At 41.7% G+C, this 17,488-nt stretch overlaps 1 protein-coding gene across 1 annotated transcript; it reads left to right on the forward strand.

Moving 5' to 3' along the window:
• Nucleotides 1-8,932: 8,932 nt before the first annotated feature.
• LYSMD2 (LysM domain containing 2) lies at nt 8,933-16,939 on the forward strand. Its single transcript, XM_030457328.1, has 3 exons — nt 8,933-9,282; nt 12,901-13,238; nt 16,157-16,939. Exons 1-3 carry the CDS (start codon nt 9,085-9,087, stop codon nt 16,206-16,208), a joined length of 588 nt encoding a protein of 195 aa, XP_030313188.1. The 5' UTR covers nt 8,933-9,084; the 3' UTR covers nt 16,209-16,939.
• Nucleotides 16,940-17,488: the final 549 nt, after the last annotated feature.

Here is a 17,488-nt window from a genome sequence, read left to right on the forward strand (position 1 = left end):
AGGGTAACTTAAAAAGAAACAAGCAGAGATTCTTTCAATTTTCATATAGTGACAACAAATTATTTTCTTTAATTTTTGTTTCATACATTGGCTTTCCATTTTGACAGCAACTTATAATAAATGTGAATGAATTAAAACTGATGTATCAAAATTATTTGCATAAAATTAAATTTAATGGAAAGAACATAGCAAAAACAGTGTAGCTGAAGGAGAGAATCTGCCTCCTCTCCTTGCTGCTCTGGCCAGCAAAGAGCTGCAAGCCCAGTGAAAATCAACTGCCCCAGGAACCACCACTGTCCAAGCCTCAGTACATAGGGAGCCAAATGCCTGGCATCCAGCACCTGATCTACCTCTGGTTTAACATCAGAGATAACCATTGCTTCAAGCATGCCAAATCACTAAGCTTGGCTCTACTATTATGTGTCCCTAACTTCTGTTTGCAAGTCTGGCATTTACATTTGCAAACTTGGAGCATAAACTAGTAGGTACCAGGTTTACCACTGTAATATTCGGGGCATTTCCTCTCTCTATTCTTGCCTGTGGTAATAATGCCCCAGACAGTCTTCCCACATTTTACTCTACTTTGATGAGACTTCAGATAGTGATGGGTAAAAGCTCATGAAGTGCTGATAGGAACAGTTGGAAAATAAAATAAAATTCACATTTTATGGCCAGTAGCAGAGTCCTCATTAGGGAGCTCTCAGAAACTAGAAATAGATGTAAATAATTTCTGTGAGAGCTCTTCAATACAGGCAGTCTTCTGCTGAGACAAATCATCAAGAAGATTATTTTACTGGCTATATTTAACATAGATACTTCACATTCATACACTCATATGTGCCTTAGAGTCATACACACAGGGACAACTATTGCAAAGACATCACCCAAAGGACAGTGAGCAAGAACTGGCTGGTCATTGCAGCAAGTACTTTACAGGATGAGCACTGACAGGGGGAAATAGCTGAGGAAAAAAAAACAGTAATAAAAAAAAGTCAGAGTGGCAGCTGAAGAGATTCAGAAGGCACAGGGAAATAGGAAAGAGTCAGGCACTTAACTAACCAGCCCTGAAGGACTCCCTAGAAGGCACTCTGTAGATGAAATTCTTTGAGGAAAAAGCTCTTCTAATTATAATGACCAGATATACTGACTGTATCTGACCCCACAAACCATACTGATGCTTGAATAAACAACCCTATCCCTAATTAGACTTCTTAATGAAGGAGTATTGTATTTGCACATTGTGCAGATGATAGGCGTTTTGAGAGCAACGCTATCCTCTGTGTTTAGGAGAAGATGTTATCTTGAGAATATTCCTGATGGCACACATTTAGCACTTGTCAGAAGAGCTAATAACATACAGGGAGGATTATATATCCCTTTGGACAGCTGGACTACAATGAAGTATAGAAACAGAGTATTCTTCAAATACTCTGGGTATGCTAAAATCGAAGTCCTCCCAGAAGACATAACTCCCTTCACATAAAAAAAAATAAATCCTTCCTCATTTTTGTTTTTAACTTGCAGGCCAAACAAATCCCACACTGACACACTTCCCACTGGCCCAGAAAAACAAGCATCTCTGAGTTAAATCAGTACACTAAGCTATGACTTACTGACTGAGGAGACAGTGCCCTTATGCTTTTAGTGAAACTGCTGGAAAGACAGTAACCTCTGGCAGAGAGGCACAGTATAAAACTGAAAGCAGTAATGCTTCTGGTTGCTTTCCTTCAACCACCTTTATTCATTTATTAACTCTTCATCCTGTTGTGTGATGTAATAAACTGCCAGGGTGCTCTGGAGCTTGTTCAGAGGGGTTTAACACTGACACAGGACCTTGGCTACCTGACATTTCCTCCCTAAGTGTACCACTGTCAGAGAAAAACTCACGCCTGCTCAGGGTTTAACAGAAATGAAGTTAAAATACTGTGGAAAGGCCCAGAGACCACAGTGGAAGCACTGCTTAGACAAGCCCAGAGATCTTCACTCCACCACAAGATTCTACAAATTCCAGTTTCTCCATTAAAACTATGAACTGTACTGCAGGAAGAGCACAATGGGCAGAGTTACTGGAAGAAGCTTTAATACAAATTAAATTGAGAGGGTTTGCAGTCAGAGTAATATCTTGAATCATTATATTCTTCAGAGAATCAAAGTTCTCCATATTCCTGTAAAAGCTGAAGACACTGTTGTTGCCAGGGAGCACTGCAACACCACTTGGAAATGTCTCCTGAGCTCCTGCCCAGGAGCAGCAGAGCAGCTGGGCAGGGGCTCCAGCTCAGCCCTGTGCTGGGGATCACCTGGGCACCAGAACATTCACCCCCAAAGGGACACACAGGGTCACAGACTGGCAGCAGTAACAGCTTGATCTCCAGTTGGGATCCATCAGCTGATCACCACTCGAGGGCAGCATTTCAGTAAAAAAAGACCCCAAAACAACTCACAACACAGGAACAGTGAGAGGGACACCAAACTGCCAGACTGTTATAGCTTAAAATGAAGATTTCATTTGCAGGTTGAGCTCAGAGCTTTCTGTATCTATATAAACAGGGGGGCAATTAAATAGAGTTCTGAAGTGTAAGCAGTAAAGGAATATGAGGTCAATACTGGATTGTATGCAGGTTGTATGCTCACTTTAGTTTTTCTGAGTCTTAGCTACTAGAAAGAGAGGCAAATGCAGCTCTCCCCTAGACTCCCACTCTCTTTCCCAGTGGAAATAATTTACCTGAGGGGGGGCAAAAAGTTCCTTTTCACTCAAATCAGCCAACTGCCTTCAATAGATCACAGACAGCTTTTGTATGATTGTGATTTTAAAAGCTAAGGAACAGCACCCAGGAACTGCCAGGACAAAAACCAGTGACCCACTTGGTCCATCATCACCTTTGCCCTTTCAATAACACCATTATAATACTTCTAAGGCAGACTCCTCAGTGCCCAAAGCAAGAAGCCTGTAATAAAAAGCACAGACACTGCTGGTTTAATGCCCTACTGACAGCAGCCAGGCCAAAACCACTCCAGTTTTGGACACTGAAAGACAACATGAGCTAATTGGGCCAAATTAAAAATCCCCACAAGAAGAAAATATATGAATACTCATCCTGGAAGGTGAAAAGAGATCTTTGGAACAGACACTTGCTACACAGCTTCAGTGCATCCTTGTCACTGTATTGTCTTCTTATTCAAAGAGCAGCAGAGTTAGGAGAAATAGGGCCAAGATGCAGGCATAAGGAAGAATAAGTATAGTTTAGTAGGTACACATGGACATAAAAAGCTTGATATTCCATGATCTTAATGTTTGCATGTCTGCTGTCTTAATTCCATGGCTTGGGGGAATTTCTGTACAGCTTCTTTGTGTTCCCAGATGAAGCAGTTTGAGGTACATCTTGATAAAGGACAAACACTCTCTGAAATCCCTAGTTGATTTTTAACCCGAAAATTGAGGGAAGGGTTAAAGACTTGTTAACTTTTTTTAAGTTGTCCTGAGCTAAAACAAATCTAAAAAACATGTACAAAATAAACAAGTTATTCCTGAAGTGTTATAACAGGTTATACAGAACTGTTGGTAAGATAAGCCTGAAAAATCAATTGTACCAACATATATAAGTAAAGCAGTCTTTTCCTCTGTGGTTCTTCACTTAATGAAGAAAATTCCTTTGGGGTCTAGACAGAGCTGTGACTGGAACTACTTTTGCAAGGTGAGGTGCATAATGACACCTTAAAGGAAAAACACCCATTGACAAGTGAATATTGAGGTGGGGATTTAATTTTTTTTTTAAATATCTTTTGAATAAACCATTTCTAGTGGTGAATCACCCACTTCAAATTTTTCCAACAAAATATTATCCAGCAGAAAATGAGAGGGGAAAAAACCACTCACAGAAAAGAACTGGGCAGAAGACAAGACACTTCCTTATTCCCATCCCTCTGGCTGTTTTGCACAGCTCTGCCACATAACAGAGCTGTCTTATTTATGCTCACTGTTGGGTTTACACATCAGTGGAAGTGTCATTAACTATCACACTACACCCAGATTTATTGTATTCATTGCTATGTAATTAAAAGAGGCTAAAGCAGGGGTTAATTACACTAAATTTGAATTCACTAGGGAAAAGAAGACATGGCTAACTTGGTAGCAGAAGGCTGAGCAGCAGTGGCAGGGTGGGATAATGGTGAGAATCCTGCATGCTAACTGGGGTGCAGGTGCATGGGAACAGAGGAAGCTCATGAGGAGCAGCAGTCAGCATGGACGAGGGAGACAGTGTGAGCAGAAACATACAAAGGTTAAATTAACAACATGTTTAAACTCAGAAGTAATCTGCAAGTACTGGTATTCCAATGCAATACGCAATAACTGATTTTGACATTGATTTCACTTTGGAAATCAAAATAAAATACGGTATCAAGAGGTCCAATGATAAGTCAGCTACCCAGGAGTCTCTCAAGGAGTTTATTCTTCATTTATTTCTATAATTTGTGGCATTCTTCTCTGCAGTCCTCCCCTTCCCAAATGAGTGTGATGTTCTGCCATTGCCTTGCAGCAGGATTGACGTGGGCAGGAGCAGAGAACTGACCCAAAGCAAAGTGGAGAAGCAGATTGCAAACCTCTGGGCCATTCTGGGGGGTTAAAGGTGTGTTGTCAAAAACTCCTGAAACCAAGACACTGCCTGAGCAGTGTAAAAGGCACTGTGCTATTGACATATTATGAAGCTATCAACATGGATCCATCTGCTAGACATCATTTACAACAGTATCTCATCAGCAGGGCATGTATTTAAGGAAGGCTGGAGCCTGATATTTTAGTCCTAAATTGAATACACTTAACCCAGAAGTCATTAACCACAGAAACTGTCCCAGGGCATCTTCCTAACAAGTGCTTCCTAGTGTAGCATATCCCTAGCATTTTATGGAGTTTATGATGCTGATGGATGCTGCTGCTCCAGATGTTTCTTCTTTCTGTACTGTTGACTTCACTGCCTGATAACTTGTTAACCAGACAGAGCTGTAAATAGTTTTCTTTCAAGGATTTTATTATTTTAAAGTTAATAAGTATTAAAAAGGCTAGAAAAAGACCTAAGCAAAAGGAGACCCTGAAGGGCAGAGGCTTCCCTGTAGAGCCACTGCACAGCTTGCAACACCAGCAGCATCTTCTCCCCTGCCATGTCCCCTGTGCTGGGTGCCCAGGGTCTAATACAGCCAAGCACGGTTCCTCTTTTGATCCATATGTGCAAACCATAGTGATTCCATATTGCATATTTAGCCCATCTATTTTCAGTGGGAACAACTATTAATTGCTCAATAACTGCCTGTCCCTTCAGCATGCAAAGGCAGAAAACAATTATCAGTCAAAAGACTGTGAGGAAGAAAAGTCTGACTGGCATCATTTCTGCAGCAGCTCACACCAAAAGCCAGGCAGTTGGAGGAAACAAATTGCATGTGATAAAACAAGCCAGCCCTCACCACACAACCCAAACTACTTGCATCCTTTCCTGAGTAAAATTGCTCCTGCTAGTATGGGATTTGCAATGCTCACATTACTTTGTAGGAGGTGATGTGTGAGTAAAGCTAGAAGCAATGAAGAATGGATAATCATCCACTACAATCCAGCTTAAAGTTATTCAGCCTCTGCAAATGCTGGGGAAGGGGAATAAATTGGCACTTGATATAAAGCCCCGAAAAGCTCTGAGAATGCAAACCCACAGCATGTGATACTGCAGCACTGTCTTGTAACATTATTATTGAAGCCTATAGTTACCTTGCTAAGAGTGTTAAATATTAATAATGGTTCACAGCTGCTACTGCTACACAATGGGTTTATTTTGATGAGAAATATTTGCACAGCTTAAGTAATGTGCATCAGCTCAGACAAACCAACTTTCCTTTTGAAATTCATGCAGGACCCTCTCTTCTTGCTGCAATTAATTGCAGAACCCAGAGCGATTATTCTTAAAAGGCAGAATTTGTCTTTGATCTTTGTCCTTCATTGCTCTTCTTTTTTATTCAGAGGTAGCAACATGAGCAGAGGTGGGTAGCACAGCCTGATGCACCACTCATTACCAGGGGGCAGCCTTCTTTGTGTCTATTCTGTTCTAATTACTGTGAAACTGCCCACACAGAGCCCACGATGATAGATTTTTTTTTTAATTGTTCCTGAAATTAGCACATCTCTGTCCCACATCAGTATTATTATAAATGTTAAAATCCCTGGATGGCATCAAAACATCAGTTATGAAATGCTCAGTTTCATTTAATCCTTTACTAAGCAAATTTGTGTCTCTTCACTGACAAAGTAGTTGATTACTATCTGATCCGTAATAGAATTATAACATAGCTGGAAGGCATTCTCTTCTCTACTTACTGCAGTTGAGAAATGGAATAAGGTCCCTAGGGAAGTGGTCACAGCACCAAGCTACCCAAGAAGTGCTTGGATGATGCTCTCAGGCACACAGTGTGATCCTGGGGGCTCCTTACACAGGAACAGGAGTTGGACTTGATGATCCTGATGGGGCCCTTCCAACTTAACCATATTCTATGATTCTATACTTTGCCATGAAGTCATACGGGCCACCTTAACTACTCAGGTGATACTCATACCTCTTTTAGAAGACTTCTGACTTTATTCTGTTGGCTTATATAATATTTAAAATAACTCACGACCCCAGTGTGTTTACCAATCTAGATATGGATGATTTTCAATGATAAAATGGCAGCTAAGTACTCAATACTAATTGGAAGTCAATGAGCTGCAAAGACTTAAACACAGATGGTTATTAAAACAATTATATCTCAATAAGCAGCTAACCCAGAGATCAGGAGGGAGAATATCACTATGGGGAAGTGAGACTCCCAAAGCTTTACAGCAGGACTTTTTCTAACATGCCAAACTTGGTATCTCTACACTGAAAGGGACCTTCAGGGGTGTGGAACCAGTTCCTTCCTGCAGCCTGCCAGAGGAGCTTGTCAGCTTGTCTGGAGCCAGACATGGGGCAACCCAGCAACTTTCTTAAAAAAATGAAGTCTCATTAGCAAGACTCTTCTAGATTCTTCTGTCACTCATTTTGAATGCATATTAAAAATGCAGATAAAACCAGGCTGCCAAGTTTAAGCTCTGGCTCAAATCTGTAACTAAATTTTGAAGTAAGAGGATATTCACTTGACGTAGATAAAAGATAGCTGGTGAGATCCAGTATCTTAGCAACATCCCAAAGATTCTTCTGGATATAATATGCCAGAAAAGAAACCAACATCTCTACAAGTTGCTGATGGAAAGAGAATCCAGCAATTCCAAAATAAAACACACACACATATCCTTGAAAAGGTTTATTATAAAAGTAAAGCTTTCAACATTAAAATATCTGTGGTATCTTTTTAGTAATGCAAGGGGTGCTGCTGTGTTCTCAGAGTTGTGACAGCTGATTTAGAGAGCAGTGCACACATTTGCATATATAGCTTAAGATAAGATTAGAAGGAATAATACTATCTGACATCAGTGCAGCTTTCAAACATTTTGAAACTAATTGGTAATGCATATTCAGCTCATCCTGTCACTAACTTCAAGCAACAGCCCAGAGGAGCCTCCAACTACCCAAACATAGTGTAGCACCACAGGAAACTTAAAGTTAACAATTTTAACCTTTTCTTTCCACAGATTTATACAGTGTCTTGTACTGTTCTGATTTAGCTACTCATTTTTCCTCTGTTTGGACACTAGGACTCTCTCATTTGCTTTTCATGGGATGATGAGGTGCTGGGATGTCATTCCTTATCAGCAACTTGTGCATCTTGCAGGGCAGCTTTTACATTTTCCTAACTTATGCCTGGAAACTCATAGACAAATTATCAACCCTAGTCAAATCTGCCTTGACTTTTGTTCTGTGCTCCTTGGAGAGACTCCACAATCCACCCATTGAACATAATTAATTAAAACCACAACTAGATGTCATGTCAGTTGATTCATTTTGGTTTTCCAAGTGGTGATGTGAATATGGGCTGAGGAATGCTGAAGCTACCACATAAACCAACTAAGATTTCATGCATGTCTTTCTTGATAAGTCAGCTGTCTGTCTTTATAGGACTTCTCAGAAAAAAAAAACCAAAAAACCAAAGAGAACAACCAGACTACATGCTCGTTGCACTTAATGCTTCCCAGAATCACAGCAGATACAAGTGTGTAACAGATATATTTCTGTTATAAACCCCTAAGTAATAATTGTTCAGCTTTCAAAGGTCTGTACAGAGGCTTCTTGCTAAGTACTCACTTAAAACATTGCTATTACATTGGCTTTAAAATAACATGGATATGATTCTAAACCCTAAGTTATTAGTCATAAAATCTACTAGCTTGTCCTCACAGGAGATTTCCCCTCTTACTTTTTTTTTCTTACTTTATTCCAGCAAACCTGGCATAATTGAGACACTTATTTGTGCACTTACACCCTGTTTTTAATTTTTTTTCAAAGTCTCTTTGCTTTAGGGTCTCAATGACAACCCTGTCCCAGGTGACAACTGGGTTTGGGTCTCAGCAGCCACCACCGCACCCTGCTCGCTCCTTTCCAGCTCCCGAGAGCAATCACAGGTCTCTACCACACTGGGACAGACTGGGATGCCCAGCACACAGCTGTACCGCTTTTCCCGACCAACACATCCCTGCGGAGGGTGAGTCCCCGGTGCTTACGGGCTCCCCCACCCAGGGAGCCTCGGGGCCGTTTCAGGGAAGGACGGAACAGAGAGAGGCCCAAAGCCTGCAGGGAGGGCACCTCAAAGCGGGGTGCAGGGAAGGACCGGACACCTTCACAACTTCCTCCAGGGAACGCTGAACTCTTCAGCACTCCGAGCACAGCCCGAACCCGCCCGATCCCACCGGACCCGCGTGGTCACTGCGCAGGCGCGGCCTCAGGCCTCCCGTAGGCACGCGCGCAGCGCACGCGGCCTCCCCGCTGCCGCCTCCCGCGCATGCGCGGCGGGGCTGCGCGAGCCAGGCCGCAGGCTCCGCCGTTGCCGCCGGCGGGCGGGCGGTGCCTGAGGGGCGGGGGCGGCGCGATGCCCCGGGGGGCAGCGGAGCGGGCGCGGAGCCGCGGGCGCTGAGGGAGGATGGCCGAGTCGCTGCGGGAGGAGCCGCCGGGCGGGCAGGAGTCGGAGGCCGAGCTGTCGCAGCGGTTGGCCCGCACCAAGGCCCGCTCGTACGGCAGCACCGCGTGCGTGGCGGCGCCGCTGGCCGAGCGCTACGTAGAGCACCGGCTCAGCGCCGGGGACACGCTGCAGGGCATCGCCCTCAAGTACGGCGTCACGGTAAGGCGAGAGCCGCCGGGGCCAGCCGGGCAGGGGCTCAGCCCCGCGGGCTGCGGGGCCGGTGGCGGCGATTGGCTCCCGCGGCAGCGGCGCGGAGTTGTTAGGCCCGGAAAGTAACGGAACCGAAAGGGAGAGAGGGACTGGAGGCGACGCAGCCCGGAGGTGACAGGAGGAACTTGTCTCGCAGAGCGCGTCCTGCCCGTGGCTCTCGCTGAGGCTGCGGTGATGGGTTTGGTTTCGGTTTTTAAAGTGCCGCCATCTCAATACCGGGCTGCCGGAGGGCTGGGGACAGCCCCGAGGGGCAGTGGCCGAGCCTGCGCTGCCGAGCGGGACACGGGGCATGGCCCAGCCCGGGCTCGGAGCTGCCCAGCATTGGGCCGGAGGCTGACCCCCGCCTCCCAGATGGAGATGTAGGTGCTCCCTACCAAGCAAAGTAGTGCTCGCGGGACAGTTCACCGATACACTCGCTTCAGATTAAAAACCAATTAAGCTGAATTTACCTTGAAGAGGGAGTCAGTATTTTGAGCGTGACGTGTACGCTCTGGCAAGAAGAAATAATTACTTCCGGTGGCTTCAGGGCTAAAAATTCTTCCCTTGCCATTTGCCTACCAGCCCTGAAGCGATTTACAACCGACTTGAAAGTGTTGTGGCTTTTCTGTTCTCTCCCCACAGAGAAGAGTGCTTACTGCTGTGGAAAGTGTTGAAAGGCTTAAGTCAGCCTAAGATGTGCAGAGTCCAATAGGCTCTGCCAGCAGCCCCACCACACTGCCATTCCCTCACCTCCCCTGCCTTCATTCCAGCTTATTTGGGGCCCAGTGAGCTGCCACCTGCCAAGCAGGGCCTGGGGCCAAGCAGGTGACAAGCAGGGCTAACAGCATGGTACTAGAACACAGTTTCACTTCCACATGAGCTGTAAAGAACACCTTGAAAGATCCCAACTAAAAGAACAGGTACCATGCAGTCCCAAATGAATGGGTTCTGACTGAAATGTTTCCTCTCCTTCCCTGGTTCTGAAAGTTCTACTAAAACCTTCTAGCAACATTCCGCCTTTGTTGTGAAAAAGGTTAAAAGTCTTTTTCTCTTCACTTAATATTAAGTCCATTTTGACCAAATCTTGTTGGCAACAGGACTAGTGGCATTTTGGATTTACATTGGTCCACATTACAACAAAGTTTAGATCACATGGAAGCAAAGCAAAGTGACCTGATCTGCACGTTGGATTTGTTTGAATTTCTGTTCTGGCAGGGCTTTCCATAATGGATAAAATCCCTGGCCTAAGTGATTTAGCTATGCTGTTCTTCATTCAAAAGAATATTTGCTCACTGCAATAAGTATAAACAGATTACCAAAACAGTTTTCTAAAAAAACCTAACTTCTAAACACTTTACAACTCCCAGCTAAAGTAAAGTTGTGGATCAAACCTGTACAGTCTGAAAAAAGTTCTAACGTGAACCATAAACTTTGTCTATAGTATGAGTTTAATAAGCTTTTATTGTGAAATGATGCATTTAAAGTTTAAATGCCTTTATTTTTAAAGCTTCCTTTAATGTTGCTAGTATACTGCTTAAGGAACCACAGCTGAGAAAGACTGAGAAAGGTTAAATTCACATGAAATGTCCCCAAGAGCAATGCAGATTAGCTGAACTCAGCCATTGTGTTTCTGCTGTAATGGAATTCAGCCCAGGGTATGTATGCAAATGTTTACTTTTAGCAAAATGAAGAATATTGTGTTCACACAATGACAAGGTCTGTTTTTTTCTAAAGAGTCACTGTATTTGTGTCCTGTATACTTGGCTTGAAGAGAGTTGCTATAATGGGAACAGAGTTATCTTTGGCAGCCATTGCCTCCAGTATTACTGTTTTTAGAAGTTTCCCACGGTGGTTTTCCCCACTGGGAGTTACTTAGCAGCAAGAGACATCCCATCCAGTGTCTGCCTTGGCATGACATAGAATTGCAGTTTAAGATGGATGAAAATACAATGTTGGGGGAGAGGGCTGAGTGCTTTGTTTGGCTTCATCCTCTGCCCTTCACCCTTCTACCCCAGGTACTGTCTATTAATTTTTTATGGCTTGTATTCATTAGGCCTTCATTGAACACTCTTGGGTAAATTAACACTGGGAATGAGTGTTTAGTATCATATTTGTGGTTCTGTTGGAGTGCAGTTTTCCATGATACAAAGATATCCCTTTTAAGGAGGGAAGGAAGAGGACTGTTTCATTGCAGTAGAAGCAGTTTTGATAAGTTCAACACCAGTTTATGAATTAGTGCAGCTTCAGATAAAGCAAAGGCTTTAGCACATGCTTTCACTATTAAAGTCTGTAGCTAACAGAAGTTAGTTCAGTTTTCCTGGCACTAAAAACATTTTTAAATCCTGCTCTCCATACACATAATGATGTATGGAGTCATACTTAATTGTAGAAGGAGCATTATCTATGGCACATGCCAAGTAGCCTGCTCAAGGCTGAGAGATGGTCTTTTTAGAAGCAAGCAATGCCCGTTTCATTACTCATTGCAGGGTTGCAGTCTTCCAATGTGACAAGGTGGTATTTAGAAAGTATTTCAGGAAAAAAATAGTGAGGTAGAGTTACAGTGAGGAGAACAGCAGCACAGTGCATTATTTATCAGCTGTTGAAGCATCACTTTCCAACTCCCCTGTGGTAGAGATGTTTTCAGCTTTTGCATTGTATTTTTAGAGAAAAACTCCAGCTAACATTTTAAGCACTTTTTGATACCCATCAAGACACAACTTTTGAGATTCTGGCAAGTGACAGCTACAGTAGCATCTGATCACTATTAAAGGAAGCTTCACCTGGCTTAGTAAAAAGACCTGTATGTCCTTCTGGTGGTACTTGGCTTGGGAGAGAACTTACACCCTGTACTGTGTAAGGCTAACTAAAAATAGTTTCCAGGTTTCAGGAGCTGTAATGAGCTTCTCTTATTTGTAGTAGATTACTGTCTGACACTGGATGTTACTCATTTTTTGAAAGGTTATTAAATCTCATAATTTAATCATCTTAGTCATCTGCATCAACAGGTTGGGATTGTCTTTATGTAGAGAATACTATATTTGATTTTTACTTAAATAAACATATTTAATAGCTAGAAATAGCTTACAGCTGAGCTTGACTGATCTGTTTTCACTACTTCCCCATATAGGTGGCCTCTCTAGACAAAGCATCTCATTTATTTTTAATGTGTTTACATCACCTAGGAGGGAAATACTATGAATGGGGCATATGCTACTCTTCCAAGGCTTTTGGTGCACACTGTAACTGGCATGTCCCAAGAACTCTCAGGGTAACTTTATCACCCCGTGTTTGCATTATGGTGCTTTGTATCAGAGGGTTCACCTGTAGCAGCTGCTGACAGTCCTGAGCCTTACTCAAATATAATTCCAAATCAGCAGCACTTTTGCAATAGAATTTTTATTCTTTGGCAATGTCTTCATGCAAGTCTGTGTGGCAATTGGAAGAATGTTCAAGAAAAGCATCTTTAGGTAGAAGACTTCAGAAAAATAGTAAAAGCATAGATACATTGTAACTCAAGGTTGCAGTATTCAGAAAGTTAGGACATTATACTTCATCAAAATGTAACTGCATTTTTCCTGTCTTTTTCAGATGGAACAAATAAAGAGAGCAAATAAACTGTTTACTAATGACTGTATATTTCTGAGGAAAACCCTGAGCATTCCTGTTATATCAGAGAAACCATTACTGTTTAATGGACTGAATTCACTGGAGTCTCCCGAGAATGAAACAGTTGACAGCTCCCCTTCTTGTGAGGAAGGACTAACACCAGTTCAGGAGGAAAGCAGTTCTTCTCCCAGTCCTCAAGAACCTGACAATCAGCCCATTGCACCAGAAGAACTATCTGCCAAAGATTTCCTACAGAGATTGGACTTGCAGATTAAGTTATCTAAACAAGCAGCCAGAAAACTAAAAGATGACAGTGTCAGGTAAATGCCACTTTTACTATTAAGCATCTTTATCTCCTCCTGAAGGTTTTTTTGTCTCAGCTGAACCCTTAGTGGAGTATCTCAGTCAGCACCTGTGGTTTTGTCAACAGCAAGTCTATGCTATTAGCATGCACCAGATACATTCCACTTTATAGAGTCCTTAATATTTTAGGGTGGTATTATTGCTGGCTAGAACTCTAGAGCCATACACTGAGACAGGTCACATCTTTCTGCATTTGCCCTTTGTGACTCATTTTGAAGACCTAGTGACTGAGCCGCTCTAATAACAATATTTATTGCTTATACAAACCAATATAATTAACTGGTGTGCTGGTTATATATATAAATAACTGGTGGGACAGAACCATAGAACCATTTAGGTTGGAAAAGACCTTTAATTTTAGAGTCCAACTGTAAACCTAACACTGCCAAGTCATCCACTCAGATGCTTTGATTTCACCCTAAGAAAGAGTAGGGTGTTGAAGCATTTGAAACGGGTAACTAATTGTTTGCCAGTAGTTGCTTACTTGGTCTTACAGAAGTGGTTACTGGCATTTTTTATTGCGACTCAATGCATACAGGAGCTTTCAGTAAATGTCTTTTCAGCTTCTGTGACCTGCTGGACAAAGTGGCAGCAGCAATTGGGAAGAGACAGCACTACAAAGCATTGTAATGCTGTGCTATTTATTCTCTTTTGACTGAAGGAGAATGTTTCAGTGATTTTGCTATTTTAAGAATCTTAGAAGAAAATTGCTTTATCATGAAACAAACGCTACCATGTTGTTGCTTGTGGGCCATGGTCCAGAGCTACTACTGTGTAATTCTATTTCATATATAATCAGAAAAGATTTGGACAGTTCTTAAGATCCACATTAGTACAATTTCCTGGCTGTTATTTTGGTTTGGAGTAACATGCTATAGACCTCAGTACATAGGCTAGGACTGCAGACTGGGGCAATGTTAGAAGCTGTTCCTGCCAACCCTTACTGCCAGCTACAGCGTGCCTGAGCCTTGGCCAGTCCCTGACTTTGCACATCACAGCCTGACACTGCTCTGCTTAGGTCCAAACCTAATGACTGCTGCCTGGTTCTTACTGCCCTGCCTCACACCAAACCCCCTCAGACCTGGCCGTGACTAAGGTGCCAATCTTCTGCCCTCTGCTGACCATTTCCAAGCAGAGCCCATGGTCCAAGTGTGTATTTCACGAGGGAAGTGGAGACAAGCATCTTAGACTGGCTGGCTTGTTAAGGGCATGAACCAGAGCTTCAGAATATACTTTGTGAAATATTTAGCTTCAGTATTCATGGTTGCATTTGACAGTCCTGCAGTGCAGTCTTAAAAGTTTGTTACACTGGTAAGTTTCAATTATGAAAAAAGTTCTAAAAAACATTGTTTTCAGGTACTTTATAGATCAAAAGTGCTTTAGTGCTTATTCAACTAAACATGAATTGTTTGCTTCCTTTTCTGTCATGCCTGGTATAACTGTCTGCAAATTCTGGGATTCCATAGAAGTTTTGCAGTGCAGAATTGATGATATAAAGAAAGATTCTGCTTAAGTATACACAGATAACTTGTATCTGAAGAGTTATACATGGTATTGGTCTGCAGTACCAGTAGGTGTAGCATTTGTAAGAGTCTAAAATCTGTTTTCGGTACTACTGTAACCACACAACCCTGAAATAGCTAAAACCCTGAAAGGTTTAACCCCAAACCTTTTTTTCCCATTTTTTTTGAAATTTTTTTTCAAGGCATAATAAATACCATGTCTTTGGCTTAATAAAATAATTTAGTTGGACTCCCCAAGAAGAAGGAGGAGCTAGGGAAATCAGTGCAAGTTAGTCAGTTTTTGGTTAGTTTGTAGGGTTCTTTCCTATGAAGCAGTTACTTGAAATTTAAATTGTAGATAAATAAGCATGTTTAGAAGTTATTAGGAAAAAGCCTGAATGATCTGGTTTTTGGAATACTACTGGTTTATATTGTTTTTTTAAACTAATAGTTTTTACCTTATACCATTATTGGACTTATTTGACTGTTACCTTTGTATGGAGGCACATACAAAATTAAAGGTAACAGGGAATTCTTAGCAGTTGCTTCACTGTGAGCTTCAAAGGTTTTTCCATTCTCATCAGAAGACTAAAATTGGCAGCAGCTTCTAGATCAGGCTCTCAGGCATGTAATTTTGAAGCTAGAGTGGTGAAAAACAATGATCTTTGGAGAACTTAGCGTAGTTGAATTAGTACAGAATGCTGCACTGCAATAGGTTTACGTAACAATTTTTAAAGGCAGTATTGTTAAGGAAACAGTAGGCAGAGCTGTTTTTCCTGAGGATTTTTGATAGCAACAGTACTTTGGTTTATCCAGTCATTGCATTAACAATAGCACTTGTGGGGAACTATTTTCTCCTGAGATCAGTCTCAATATTGGTTGATGCACAAGAAGTGTACATCAAGGAGCCTCAAGAAATGTCCTTGCAGCATCCAGACACAGATCCAGCTACAGCTGTGATGGCCTTGCTCCTGTCCTTGCCTTACTTGGGCTGTCTGCATCCCCTGCCATTCAAAAGGCTGAAACAAGCCTACAACTAAGCTTGTTTGGTTTTTTTTTTAAATAAATTTATCATTTATAGCATCTCTTACTGATTTGACACTGTGTCATGAATAGTTCATTATTCTCTAAATACATTCTGGTGTTGTTCAGCTTACACAGCTTTACTTGTTTTCAGCATTCTGTTCTGGAAACAGCCTAACAGGAAACCCATAGACATATAGTGAGTGGTAGCATACTGCAAACAGTATTCCTGTTACTGTGCCAGTCTTACCCCTTTTGATCCATTAGGAAAACTGGTCATTTGCATGATAGCTTTACTGTTGAAATATGAAATGCTCCTGATCTGATGATTATGGTAATTTTCTTTTTAGAGAGGAGGAGAATGAGGAAGGTCCCTATGCAACTTCTTCGTATCACCAGTAGGAAGACAGATGTGATGACCTGAAAATTTTCCATGAAATCAGTTCTTAAAGAACTAATCGGTCAATAATTCAAAACCCAAGTCTTTTGGACTCATTGTCTTGATGTACTTAAAACAAGTCATGAATGGGTAATTGCACTGATATTATGACCTCTTCTGCCTTCCATAGGTTAATGTCCTTATTCTATATTAAAGGTTTTAAGCCTTCCAAAACTAGAAATGGCCTTTTTACCCCTTCTGTGCAAACTGTAGCATGGTAGCAACAATGTATCCTTGAGGTCACCTTTATGCAGGATGTTGATCTTTAGTAAATATTTTGTAAATACTTGTTAAAGTGAAATTTGTTTTAAGTATTTAAAAATATTAAATACGTTTGCTTGTAAATGACAAACAATGAGAATAATAGACATTTGCTTATTCTATAAACACAGACAAGTTTGCTGTGGAAATTGTGTCTACTTCAGGGCTGCAGAACTTGTCTTTGAACTGTGTGTGTGTGTGTCTGTGGTTATGATGTGTTCCTAGAAAGCGGAATTCAGCTTGTTTTGATTAGGTAAAGCCTTTATGGTTAAACAACTGCAAACTGGATTTCTGCAAATAAAAGGGAAGAGTTACAGCAAGGTATTTTTCTTTGCAAGATACGACATTGGAATATCAGATGTGTGTTCTTGTATGCGGTTATATTTTATGTGGTTTTAATTTAATAAATACAAAGAATACCAATTTGAATGAAGTAAGCCTGGTTCTAGTCTTTTTTTTTTTTTTTTCCTTTTTTTTGTGAAAATTGGTTTGTCTAGTTACTTATTTCAGGGCAAATTGTCCTCTGCCTCTGTCATGTAGCCCACCCTCCTAGATGAGCCCTCAGAGAGCTATTTGGTTTAGTTTTGTATTTGATAAAACTGTGTAAAGAGCAGGGCCACACTGGTAAGTGCTGTTCAAGTATTCAAGCCTGCAAGTGAACCCCATCTGGAGCACAGGAAGGCAGAGTGCAGACAGCATTCCCTCTGTGCCCTGGAGTTCACATATTAGCCACTTCTTGCTAAGCATCCCACAATGTTTTCCTCAAGTATTCAATAAGCTTCATCAGTCTCTTGTCAGTAAAGCATTCCTGGATCCCCACTGTGACAGATGCCATTTCCTATATATAACTCATTTATATAGATTGCTCCCTCAAAGCAATAAACCTCTGCAAAATGTCAAGATGGAAACAATACAGAAATTTATACTAATTTACCAAAACTAGAAATAAAAATTCAGAGCTAGACAGGAATTGTTATTTCCC

This window comes from Calypte anna, chromosome 10 (genome assembly GCF_003957555.1).
Source record: "Calypte anna isolate BGI_N300 chromosome 10, bCalAnn1_v1.p, whole genome shotgun sequence".
In the NCBI taxonomy this organism is placed as follows: domain Eukaryota; kingdom Metazoa; phylum Chordata; class Aves; order Apodiformes; family Trochilidae; genus Calypte; species Calypte anna.